At 38.7% G+C, this 13,290-nt stretch overlaps 1 protein-coding gene across 1 annotated transcript; it reads right to left on the bottom strand.

The window, feature by feature from the left end:
- Nucleotides 1-234: 234 nt before the first annotated feature.
- LOC138138856 (uncharacterized) lies at nt 235-3,408 on the bottom strand. Its single transcript, XM_069058952.1, has 4 exons — nt 3,289-3,408; nt 2,929-3,233; nt 742-2,877; nt 235-681 (listed from the first exon to the last, which is right to left on the bottom strand). The coding sequence occupies exons 1-3, from the start codon at nt 3,370-3,372 to the stop codon at nt 2,256-2,258; spliced, it is 1,011 nt and encodes a 336-aa protein (XP_068915053.1). The 5' UTR covers nt 3,373-3,408; the 3' UTR covers nt 235-681; nt 742-2,255.
- Nucleotides 3,409-13,290: the final 9,882 nt, after the last annotated feature.

Raw genomic sequence — 13,290 nt, 5'->3', positions numbered from 1 at the left:
CCAAGAAGGTTTCTTCTGACAGCCTCCATAACATGGGTCAATGGGCAAGTACCCGTAAGTACCTTGACAACCGTGACACCTATAATGGTACGGGTTGCAATTGTAAGTCACGCACGGTACTATAACAATACAACAAGTTGGAGATTTTGTCGGTCCTGTTATTGTATTTGTTGTTGTTTCTGCTATTGTCGTCTTTGCAGTCGTCGTTGTACTCTGTGTCGTTGTTGTTCCTTCTGTTGTTGTTCTTGGTGTCCACGTTGTTCTCGATGTCGTTGTGCTACTCCGTGCTGAACCGCCATACCCTTTGTTGGATATATTGTTTACAACATTAGTATTGACACGAGAATCGATGTTAATGTGGTTGTCGTTGTTCAGAAAGTTGAACGAACTGACCCCGATTTTTATCGAAGGTTTTTGTGAGCTTCTGATGGACCTCACGGGTGTTGGTGTTGGTGGTGATCTTGTGGTTGTTACGGGCTCTGTAGTTGTTTCTGCTTCTGTAGTAGAAGTAGTTCCCTTTGTGGTATTACAATCTTTCTTTTTGCAACAGTCTTCCCGACAGACGTCGACGCAGCACCGACTGTAACAGCTTGAGCTGCAACTACATGAGTTACAGCAAGCCAGTGACTGATGAAGGGTGGTTAACGTCAGTACCGCCAAAAAGAAAACACACGAAAAATTCTGCAAAAATTGAATCGCAGAGTCACTTCAATTTTAGAAATGGTCTAGTGGGGAACTTACCATGTTTGTTCTTGCGTGCACACTCGAGATATGGTACTGAAGCAATTGGGTCACCAAAATATACTTTTTCTGATAACATTTAAAAGAAAAAATGCACACACATGGCGTCTTAAAAGTGATTGGTTAAGACTATCAACTAGGCTAAAATTAGACAAGTACTTCGTAACAAGTACCAAAATAAAAAATACTTTAAACAAGATTTTATTGAATTTTCGTAGCGTTACAACAAGACCAAAGCTACCAATCCTTGTAAAAGCAACCGTAACACCTGGAGTACTTTGCATAAGTCTGATAAAAATTGCGATGACAATTGGAACAATCGACATTTCTTCTGAAACATTGTCCCATTGTGCATCTGTACCTGGACCAAACAGTTCTTTTGTGGCATCCTCCGTAGTAACATGGGTCAATGGGCAAGTACCCGTAATCACCTTGACAACCGTGGCACCTGTAATGGTACGGGTTGCAGTTGTACCTGACACAAGGTACAAAAATTGTGCAACAACGTCGTGACGCTTGTGTTTTTGGTAGTACTCGCACTGGTACTGCGCTCTCTGATGAACCTTCCTCGTTGTTAATGTTGTTGACAATCACGCTGTCCACATTGACCTCCACCTTGATGCTGTTTTTGTTGTTGATGGTGTTTACCGAATTGACATTTGCCGTTATAGAGGGGTGGACAGCCGGAGGAGCAGGCGAATCTGTTACCACATCAATTGGAGTAGTTTTCTTACCGGGGCAAGATGGACATTTTGGGCACGACGTACAACAGTCCTTTTTGAGTGTACAACAGTAGCGTTGACAGGTGTTGACGCAAGAATGTGAGGTGCAAAGATCTTGACAGGAGGAACAACAGCTGGGACAACGGTCACGAGTGGCGCAAGAATCTGAGAGGTGCGGGAAGATGAGGACGAGAGCCGCAACAATCATCAGAAAGAAAACAACAGGCCTTGTCTTGCATGAATTCGAGAAGACCTTCACACTTGCGCCTTTAGATAACAACATTTTTTAGCAAATGCGTTTTAATCAGCTCACTTTTAGCGTTACAACACATATTTTTAAAACACCAGTAAACAACATTTGAAGGAGTTATGTAACCAAGTGTGGACAGAAGGAGTGAAAAATATTTACTAATTGTACAGCAGATTATTAATTTTTTTAAATGAAACATCAAAGTAATTTATGTTGACAATGACCTAGTTCTACTAAACAATAACTAATTTTCATAATTTTGCATAGAATAACAGACAGTTGTCTTTTTATTAATCAGTGAGGCTTAAATCTGCACGTCCTGCTGGTCATAACATATTAATGAATTTTGTAACTTTTAATACTACTAGTTTTGAATTATAGTTGATACAGTGGTACCAAGAAAACACTTAAAAACTGTTAAATATGTTGTAGTAGGTTAGTACTAGTGGTACTTTTCCGGGAGTTAATAAGATATAAAAAATGTTATGGTTTTTATTTACCCAAAAATCTACAGATCATACTCTTGGTAAAATTTACACTGGTCAGTACCCAGAGAAACACCCATGACAACTGGAGTACCCTTGATAACTGTGATAAAAATCATCGCTGCAGTACGAACAATCGACTTGTCTGGAAACACAGTGGCCCATCGAACACCTGTTCCTCTCCCAAGTGGCCCTCTTGTAGCAACCCCCTTGACAGGGATTGATGGGCAAGTACCCGTAATTCCCTTGACACCCATTACATGTATGATGGTAAGGATTGCAGTTTGGAGTGACGCAGGGTACAATAATCACACAGCACTGGGGTGACAGTACTCGTGGCATCACTGGAGGCATCACTGAAGGCATCACTGGAGGAATCACTGTCGATATTTCTGGCCGTATCGGAGTAACTGGAGGTCCTCCAATAACTGGTACTTTAACAGGTACTTTTACAATCTTTTCTTCACATTTGGTCGAACCTCCTCCTCCTCCTCCACAATCGTTCGAAATGTTGTTGACCACGTTGCTGTCGACGTTGATGCTCATGTTGATTACGTTGTTGTTGTTGACTAAGTTGGTCGAAGTGATGTCCGCAGCGATAGAACCAGTACCACCACCATCTGCACCATTGATGATGCGAGGGGGAGTACCAGTGACCACAACAATCTCCTTCTCTTTCCTGGAACAGTTTCCAAAATGACGATGAGAGACGCTTCGTGTGGAGACTTACCCGTTATCGCAGCAGTCTTTTCTTGAAGTACCGCAACAGTTGCCTCCGGTACTGCAGCAATCGCTTTGGCACGAATTGAAACAGTCGGATGTGGCACATTTTCTAGTGCAAGTAGAACAACAAGATGACACTTGATTCTGGCAACAACCTGCGGAAGTACTACAACAGTTGTTCTGGCACGAACTGACGCATTCTTGGGTGGCACAGTTTTGTGTGCAAGTTGACACTTGATTGGTGCAGCAACCGCGAGATTGAGGCAGGTGGAGTAGAAGTACCGCCACGAGAACTACCCACGTGAAAGTACTCTGAAACAAATTAGCTCGTGGTGTGGGTCGTACTGGTGGTACCGATGTGACTTACCATGATTGGTGGCTTGTCGAGTACAAATCGCAAGAGGTATTTGAGCGTCGTTTTTGTGCAATTGTCCTTCAGCGGTGATAACATCTTCGGGAAAAAATCTCGATGACCCCGGATGTTATTGTGGTGACACTGCGCCAGAAAAATTCGAGTGCGCACCATCTAAAAGGACAAATTGTAAATCGATGGACGATAAATAAGTAATGCCCCGCCGACAAATAATATAAAATAATCTTTTTGTTTGTGGGCTTGATACACAATTTATTCTGTTTACCGCACGGCAATTCCCATCGTCATGGCGTTTTATCGAACCGGAGGGCCGATTGTCGTCCTGCGAACCGTTCCATCTGTGTTTTGATTCTTGCAGTTGTCTGCGAAGAATTACGGCGCAACAAGCAAACAGCAATATTCCGTGGAATAACCTGGAAGAGGCCCTGCTTCATTATGGAATCGGTCGGAAAAAGCAATTCGAGGCAATTCCGCCAGACAATCGAATGCGCACACAGAGCCCGAAAGAGAAAGACGAAGATGCCGGCTTTTGTACTCGAACCGAAAACAAATAACAGCTCTTCAGCGCAAATATAGTGAATATATAGATGGGCGCGACGTCGAGCGGATCCTCGACTTCGAATTACAACTTTCTGACGAGAGGAGCTCGTTTGTTTGGAAGGGGCTTTTGTTTTGGGGCTGAAAAAGGGGCGAGCGACGTCGCCGCGACGCCGACTTGAGCGTGGCGAAATTGAATGGCGACGATAAAAAAATCCATCGGAAAAATCGCAGGGATTTTCCGACTCGACTCCCGTCAGTACCACCGACGAATTTGTTGCAGGACGAGATCCTTGTCCGGCCCCGGGAGATCAGCCCGATCCGAACAGGTGGGGAAGCTCTAAAAAGCATTCGGCGCGGAACGAGCTTTAGCTGTCATCCTGCACTAAATACAACAGGAAAATTTCTTGGAAATGCCAGGCATTATTTATAAGCTCGCGACATAAAGTACAAATTCATGTCGCGGCTAATTGCAACACTTAGGAATAAAGGAAGTTCATTTTCCTTTTACATGCCGGGAAGATTAAACGCGAGCTGCGTACCTGTTGATCTGGCGCATCTCGAAAATCGACAGCACCGCCGGTAGTGCGCTCGATTATTGACCCGCCGCCATATAAAGTAATTTAAACTTTTCAACGGGGCCGAAATTACATGGAAGTATATAATTACTGTGGTCGCAATTAAACTACGAAAGGAAAGTCATTAGGCCCCGGGGAGGCCTGCAAGAATAATATTGGAAGTTTATAAACGGCCGTCTCACCCCAATTAGCGAATCGGCTCCCCCGGAATTTTGCGAACTGCGTTTAACCTGTCGTTAGCGAAAAATAAATTTCGATTCGCATAATTAGCGGATTTTTTTGGCCGGGTCGTTTCTCAAAATCTGACGCTTTTATTGCGGCTATTGGCGAATTATTTTTGCTAAAAAAGCTCGTAACTCATTCGGGTTCATTACGGCCAGTTTCGGCGGAATTTATGCGCACGGAGCTTAGTTTCGCGGGACTTCACTCCAATTATCCGCGGAGTTGTTTTTATCAACTCCCTATAACCGCGTTCGACGAAGCTAAACCGATTTTCAACCAATTTTCAACCAATTTTCAACCAGTTTGCAACGACTGGTTGAGAGAAGGTTGTGTTACTCTACTTTTACATTTTTTGCTATATGGCAATTTTTTATACTCTTACTGGTCGAATACAAACTAATTTCAACCACTTTTCAACGTTCTCTTGTTCATTTTTGACATCAATAACTATTTAACTCCTTTTATTCTGACATTCGTATTTGGCTTTGAAAAACCGATTTTCAACCAATTTTCAACCAGTTTGTAACGACTGGTTGACAGAAGGTTGTATTACTCTACTTTTACATATTTTGCTTACATCAATTTTCTATACGTTGAACAAAAACTAAATTTCTACCACTTTTCAACGTTCCCCTTTTTCTTGTTTAACAATAATAAATGTTTAAATCTTTTCACTGTACTTTTATAACAGTATTTGTCTAGATAAACCAAATTTCAACCAGTTTTCAACGAAAAACTATACTATCACATTTTTTACAAACATTTCTTATAAACGAACTGAGCCGACCATTCCTCTACCAAAAACCACTTCGATGAGTGTCTTTCAGGATTTATTAAGTCCCTTCCCTCGTCCTTTCATGAATTGTAGTTATTAGAAACCATTGAACGCTTTCATTTCATTTCTAGGGATCCGCTTAGTTGCAAAAACCAAATTTCAACGATTTTTCAACGACTGGTTGTAAACACGTTTTTCAGTTCTACTTTCACGCTTTTTTCCCGTTTTTTTTGTAGGGTCGGGAGGTCAATTATCTGGCTTGAACGGGGGTAGGTTTATGAAAGCCCCGGCTCACCCCTAATAAGACGGAAAAATTGCGAGTGTCCCGCCGCCCATCCGCAATATGCGGCGTTAACCGTGAGAAATACGAGCGGGGCCGTTATTGCCTGGCACCGTCCCTGTTGAATGTTACAAGTGGAGGCCTGGAGATTGTAACTCTTAAAAAATTTCTTGCCAGATCCGTTTCACGCTCCAAGTATTTTCCAATATAAGGACGAGTCCGTAGAACTAAAGGGAAAGCCTAATGAAAAAGTGTCTCGTGACGAAAACATATCAGGAATCAGGTGGTTCGATTGGAAAGGGGGCGTGGGGGCGGCGGGGCAGAGATTGCCGATGAAATGTACACATGGGACTTTTGCGAATTTGCGGACGTGTTGAGAAGTTCTGGGGGAGTTGGTGGCGGCACTCTTGAAAAACAACCCCGCCAAAAACTGCATACAATTAATTCGATCGACGGAAAAATTAACCACAATTGGTGTTGTTGATTGGCTGAATCATAACGTCTGTAGCAATTCTCGCCGCCCCCAGCCGCCTCGCGAATTTATTATAGTCGCAGTGCGCCGACTGCGTTGTAATTTTATTGTTAAGGAGGATGTAATGTCAGCACACCTCATTAGTGGCGTGGTTTCTCCGTCGCCGCTCTTCCTGCCGTCACCGGTGTATTCCTGGTGCAGGCCGGCCGACCTTTCCACCCAAATGTCGTCCTGCTATCGGGAATAAAAACAACGACGCTGCACTTTGTGCGGTTTTGTCGGGGACGACTCGACCGTGCCGAATAAATTAGCTTGTTGATATTTGGGATGAAGACGGCGTCGCCCTTAAATCATAAGCGTACATGACCCCAGAGGGGCGCTCTTGTTTGCCCTCGCTAACGAAATGCAACAATTAGACGCGCCTATTGTTTGGATACGTTAATGGGGGTTTGCGTTACGGATTTACGGCGGCGGGATTACGGGGAGGCAGGGAAAAAATTACGAAAAGTGATCGGGGGGCACAGCGCAGCCGGCAGTTGTACAAAGGGGAAAAAGGAAATTTAAATTTGAGCTAAAACGGCGACGACAACAGCTAAACGACTCTCATTCCTTTTACTACGTTTTTGCTAATTTTATTAATTGCAATTGATTATTTGGTGCCAGAAAATTACCCAGACTCTAATTACTAACTAATTTCGTTCGAACCAATACGACACTATTACCCTAATGACTTTTATAACAGGAAATAACAAATGTCAATTAACAATTTCTACTAATTCAAGTATATTGCTTGATTTAATTATTATATGTATTTACTAATTATCTTCACGAAAGCAAAAGTACATATAATGCTGCTTACTTTGAATCTTTTTAACACAGAATGCTCCATTGCAAATTTGAGTGTGTTACTCGTAATTACTAATTAGTAATTTTGAGTATTACTTTCACGGATTTTGCTTCTTTGGTTAGCACAAACACGTCACTACTACTTAAAAAAAATTAGCACAGAAAATGACCAATTCTAGTTAATTACTTCTACTAATTCAAATATATTACTTGTTTTAATTAGTAATTTTACTAATTAGTAATTACACTAGAACAGACATGATAATATTACCCTAAAAATTTTCAACCCAGAATATTACCAATATCTACGAGTTAATTATTTCGACTAATTCGAGTACCAATTGTACTAAGTGATAATTTTACTAATTATCTTTAGAAATTTAACTAATTCGATTACCAGTTACCTTGGACAATTTTAGTGCAGAATGCTCTGCTGCCAGTTTATTAATTTAACTAATTCGTGTGTATTACTCACATTAATTAGTAATTGTGCTAATTTTCTTCATGGAATGCTAATTTCGGCAGCAAGAGCGTGATAATATTATTTTAAAGCTAAAAGGATTACGACAACAGCTAAACGACTGTGGTTCTTTTTACTAAGTTTTCTGCTAATTGCAATTAATTATTTGGTGCCAGAAAATTAGCCCAAACTCTAACAACTTACCAATTTCGTTCGAACAAATACGACAGGAAGTTACAAATGCCAATTAACCATTTCTACTAATTCAAGTATATTACTTAGATTTACTAATTACCTTCACGAATTTTACTAATTTCCTAAGCAAAAATATAGTGCTGCTTAATTTGAATTTTTTAACACAGAATGCTCCATCGCTAATTGAGTATTTCGTCTAATTCAAGTGTGTTACTCGTAATTAGTAATTTTGAAAATTGCTTTCACAGATTTTGCTTATTTGGTTAGCACAATCACGTCACCATTAATTTGACAATTTTTTAACACAGAAAATTACCAATTCCAATTAATTCTCCTAATTCAAATATATTGCTCGTTTTAATTAGTAATTTTAGGAATCAACTTCATGGATTTTACTAAGTTTGTTAAGATAAACACAATAATATTACCCTAAATATTTTCAACCCAAAAAATTATTACCAAGAGGTATTAATAATTTCGACTAATTCGAATATTCTACTTGTACTAAGTGGTAATTTTACTAATTATCTTTATAAATTTAAGTAATTCGATTAGAAAAAGTATGATACTATTTGCTTTGGACAAATTTTAGCACAGAATGCTCTGCTGCTAATTAATTACTTTGACTAATTCGCGTCTATTACTCACACTAATTAGTAATTATGCTAATTTCTTTCATAGATATTGCTAATTTCGTCAGCAAGAGCGTGATACTATTACTTTAAACATTTTCAGCCCAGAAAATTACTACTAATTACTGGGACTAATTCAAGAATATTACCTTAGGAAGTTAACTAATTTCATTAACAAAAATATGATGCTGTGTACCTTGAACCATTTTAACATAGAATGATCTGCTGCCAATTGATTGGTTTAATTAATTCGCGTGAATCACTCGCTCTAATTAGTAATTGTGCTAACTACTTCTACAGATATTAAACTTCCACTTATATTACTAGTTTTGTTAGCGCAGCCACGATTGTATTACCTTTTGAGATTTTTTTGTACAGAAAATTTCCAAGTATATTACTCATTACTCTAATTGGTAGTTTTACTAATTACCTTTACGAATTTAACTGATTTCGTTAGCAAAAATGGGGTGATCTTTGCTTTGAACATTTTTGTCATGGAATGCCCTGTTGCCAATTGATTACTTCGACTAATCCGAGTGTATTACTCGTCGTAATTAGTATTTTTGCTAATTACCTCTGCGAATACAGTAGAAAATCTTTGCTCCAGAAGTTAATAATTTTGCTAATTGGCACAGAAGGGAAAATTTATTAGATCGAGGTTAGTTGTTTTTAATATGGGTGGGCCCGGGCGTCCGGGCCTGCGGCGTTAATGAGGCGTCGTTCCCCGGGGAAGCCTCCCCTTCCCGAAAATCAAATTTCCTCGGCCAACACTTGACCGGCGACCTGAGGAGCAGCCCTTTATCAGCCGATCGGCCAAAGTGGCTTTTCCGCTTCCAATTCTCCGGTCGACGACAAAAATGAAATTTGCCCCCGCCGCGGTGCGTCGGAACCCAATTTACGATAATCGCGACGTCCTTAGAATTGCCCCTCGTATCTTCATTTAATATCCGCTTTATTGCAGGTGTATCTCGTCGCGGATGTGTGCTCACATTGTTTCACATTCAAATGGGTCCCGCTCTCTGTTTTAATATTGTTCTCCCGTTTTACGGTGCAATTTGTTGGGATTGTTGCGGCGGCAAAAATCTTCCAGAGGCGGCGATGAATCGTCGTCGGCGCGAAACGTTTGAATTCCGTGCGATGTCACGATTTTTCCCCCGGAGCTGAAAATATCGCCGGACCGAGTTAATTGAGTCAACAATTAATGACTTTTCGGGGGGGAAATAACAGCACGCTGCAATCTAAAACGTTATCTCATCTGGAATTTCCATATTCACTTATCTATTCAAATACGATAAAATGAAATTAAATAGCATTTACATATAAACAACATGCGAAGATTACATTTAGCCGCGTTTCGAATTGTTGATTCGGGATTAACTGTCAAATATGTATAATAAATGACTTGCAGAGCTCTATTTAAATATGGTCGACCGGTTAGAGCTAGTCAGTGTAGGAAAAATTTATTTACAAACCGTGTTATTAAGGAAACGCGAAAGAAATGGTAAAGTTTATCATCACGCTGATAAATTATTAAACCGAACGCGGTTCGGTGTTTAACATAAAATATTCAACACAAATGATTGACCACTTTTAGATTAGGACTGTTATTTCGTTACAAAACGAAAAGCTCCAACTGTAAATACGACACCACTCACAAACTTGTTGCGACAATTCTCTCCCGGAAAATTTTCATTAATTAGATTAAAATCTAATTCGACTAATTCTCGGACTTTTTCCGAAAACCTCTCCACTCAATTTTCATTTTCTCCGGCCGGATTAACGCACTAATAATTTATTTCATTAAGTGATTGAGAAGCCGCATTTACTTATTTAACGACATTCCGCTTATTATTCTTCTACACGTATTTGCTTTTAATCCGGAATAAATTTAATTTAAAAATGTACATCCGCGTGGCACGCTTTTACCTCGACTTCACCAAAAATAACAGACGTTAATATTGCCCAAAGACTCGCCTCGTTTCTTAAGATTTTAAAATAATTAAAAACCGGGAAAGCTTTATAATTTAATTTCGCTTTTTATTATATCAGAAATTCTGCCGTTTTATCTGGGTCGAGTGATATTCCTAATTTTGAAACACACGTAATGAATTAAAAGCGAAAAGGAAAGTTTATCAAGGACATTTTTATTTACTTTTTGACAACCAAAAATCATCAAATTTTTTTATCTACAAATTTATCAAGGAAGGAAGCGCCAAACGAGCCGAAAAGATTTTTAAAAATACCATCGACTGAATTTTATTGAGTAAAATTTGAATTTAGAGGAATTGTAAAAATGGTGGAGGCGCTGGGCTAGAAAAATTAAAAATTAAAATTTTATTTGTATTAATTCTGAAAGCACAAAATATGTGATTGGTACAAATGGGTTCACTAGATACTATAATGCATTTGCACTGGAAATACTCAAGAAATAATATTCCTAATTTTGAAACACATAATGAATTAAAACCGAAAAAGGAAAGTTTATCAAGAGACATTTTTTATTCACTTTTAAACAACCAAAAATGATCAAATTTTTTTATGTACAAATTTATCAAGGAAGGAAGCTTCAAATGAGCCGAAAAGATTTTTGAAAATACCATCGATTGAATTTTACTGAGTAAAATTTGAATTTAGAAGAATTGTAAAAATGGTGGAGGCGCCGGGCTAGACAAATTAGACAAATTAAAAATCAAAATTTTATTTGTATTAAGTAATTCTGAAAGCACAAAATATGTGATTGGTACAAATGGTTTCACCAGATACTGTAATGCATTTGCACTGGAAATACTCAAGAAATTATGTTCCTAATTTTGAAACACACATAATGAATGAAAACCGAGAAAGGAAAGTTTATCAAGAGACATTTTTTATTCACTTTTAAACAACCAAAAATTATCAAATTTTTTTTATCTACAAATTTATGAAGGAAGGAAGCTCCAAACGAGCCGAAAAGATTTTTAAAAATATCATCGATTGAATTTTATTGAGTAAAATTTGAATCTAGAGGAATTGTAAAAATGGTGGAGGCGCCGGGCTAGAAAAATTAAAAATCAAAATTTTATTTGTATTAAGTAATTCTGAAAGCACAAAATATGTGATTGGTACAAATGGGTTCACCAGATACTGTAATGCATTTGCACTGGAAATACTCAAGAAATTATATTCCTAATTTTGAAACACACATAATGAATGAAAACCGAAAAAGGAAAGTTTATCAAGAGACATTTTTTATTCACTTTTAAACAACCAAAAATCATCAAATTTTTTTAATCTACAAATTTATCAAGGAGGAAGCTCCAAGCGAGCCGAAAAGATTTTTGACTATACCATCGATTGAATTTTATTGAGTAAAATTTGAATTTAGAAGAATTGTAAAAATGGTGGCGGCGCCGGGCTAGAAAAATTAAAAATCAAAATTTTATTTGTATTAAGTAATTTTGAAAGCACAAAATATGTGATTGGTACAAATGGGTTCACTAGATACTGTAATGCATTTGCACGGGAAAAACTCAAGAAATTATATTCCTAATTTTGAAACACACATAATAAATTAAACCCGAAAAACGAAAGTTTATCAAGAGACATTTTTATTCACTTTTAAACAACCAAAAATCATCAAATTTTTTTTTATCTATAAATTTATCAAGGAAGGAAGCTCCAAACGAGCCGAAAAGATTTTTAAAAATATCATCGATTGAATTTTACTGAGTAAAATTTGAATTTAGAAGAATTGTAAAAATGGTGGAGGCGCCGGGCTAGAAAAATTAAAAATCAAAATTTTATTGGTATTAAGTAATTCTGAAAGCACAAAATATGTGATTGGTATAAATAGGTTCACTAGATACTATAATGCATTTGCACTGGAAATACTCAAGAAATTATATTCCTAATTTTGAAACACATAATAAATTAAACCCGATAAACGAAAGTTTATCAAGAGACATTTTTTATTCACTTTTAAACAACCAAAAATCATCAAATTTTTTTTATCTACAAATTTATCAAGGAAGGAAGCTCCAAACGAGCCGAAAAGATTTTTGAAAATACCATCGATTGAATTTTATTGAGTAAAATTTGAATTTAGAAGAATTGTAAAAATGGTGGAGGCGCCGGGCTAGAAAAATTAAAAATTACAATTTTATTTGTATAAATTCTGAAAGCACAAAATATGTGATTGGTACAAATGGGTTCACTAAACACTGTAATGCATTTGCACCGGAAATACTCAAAAAATTGTTCCAATTTGTATTTTTTTTTTAAATTTACTTGTTTGTGGACCTCATTTTCGCTCCTTTCGCGCCATTTGTATTCTCCTTTACATTTCATCTGTGTCAACTCTTTTGAAGTTTGTTTCTCCCCGGGGGCAGGCGCCGCCCCCGTAGCCGCGCTTATCGCCCGTGATCTCCGATAGAGCGCCTGGTCCGAAACAATAAAATTTTCAAGAAATCGATCGTGGCACGAAAGCGACCCCCGAATGAATAAACCATCGGTCGGCGGCGGCGGCGGCGACTTCCTCTGATCGAATCGCCGCTCGAAAACCACTTGGCAGCGGTGCGGACCTGCTCCTGCCGCTCAGATCGATGGAGATTTTTCTCTTCTGGCGCGAGGAAGCCCCGCAACAAATTGCCACTAATGGACGGGGGCAGGAGTGACCGCCCGCGCCGAACCCCATTTGCTTCGGCCCCGCCGGAGGTCGCGTACTTGTTTTTAGACGTGCTCGCTTAAGCTGTATCATGCTACTTAGTCAGCACAATGGTGGAGTGCTTTATTCGACGCCGATTCCTCCCCATACATCACGAGTGTCTTTGTTGGACGAGGGCCCTTCCGGCGGGGGCGGCGGGGCGGTAATGGCGCACGCGGCGGCCCCAGCGATGCTACCCCAGAGAAGCTTCCACAGGAGTTACTGACCCCAAGGGCAACAAGAGCAATATTAAGAACAATTTTTTTTTTTTTTAAATAAGAATAATAATTATAATAGTGCTTAGGTGAGAGTTTTGGA

The sequence above is a fragment of the Tenebrio molitor genome, chromosome 1, assembly GCF_963966145.1.
Source record: "Tenebrio molitor chromosome 1, icTenMoli1.1, whole genome shotgun sequence".
Classification (NCBI taxonomy): domain Eukaryota; kingdom Metazoa; phylum Arthropoda; class Insecta; order Coleoptera; family Tenebrionidae; genus Tenebrio; species Tenebrio molitor.
The sequence above is the reverse complement of the archived record's forward strand: the minus strand, read 5'-3'. Positions and strand labels throughout refer to the sequence as shown.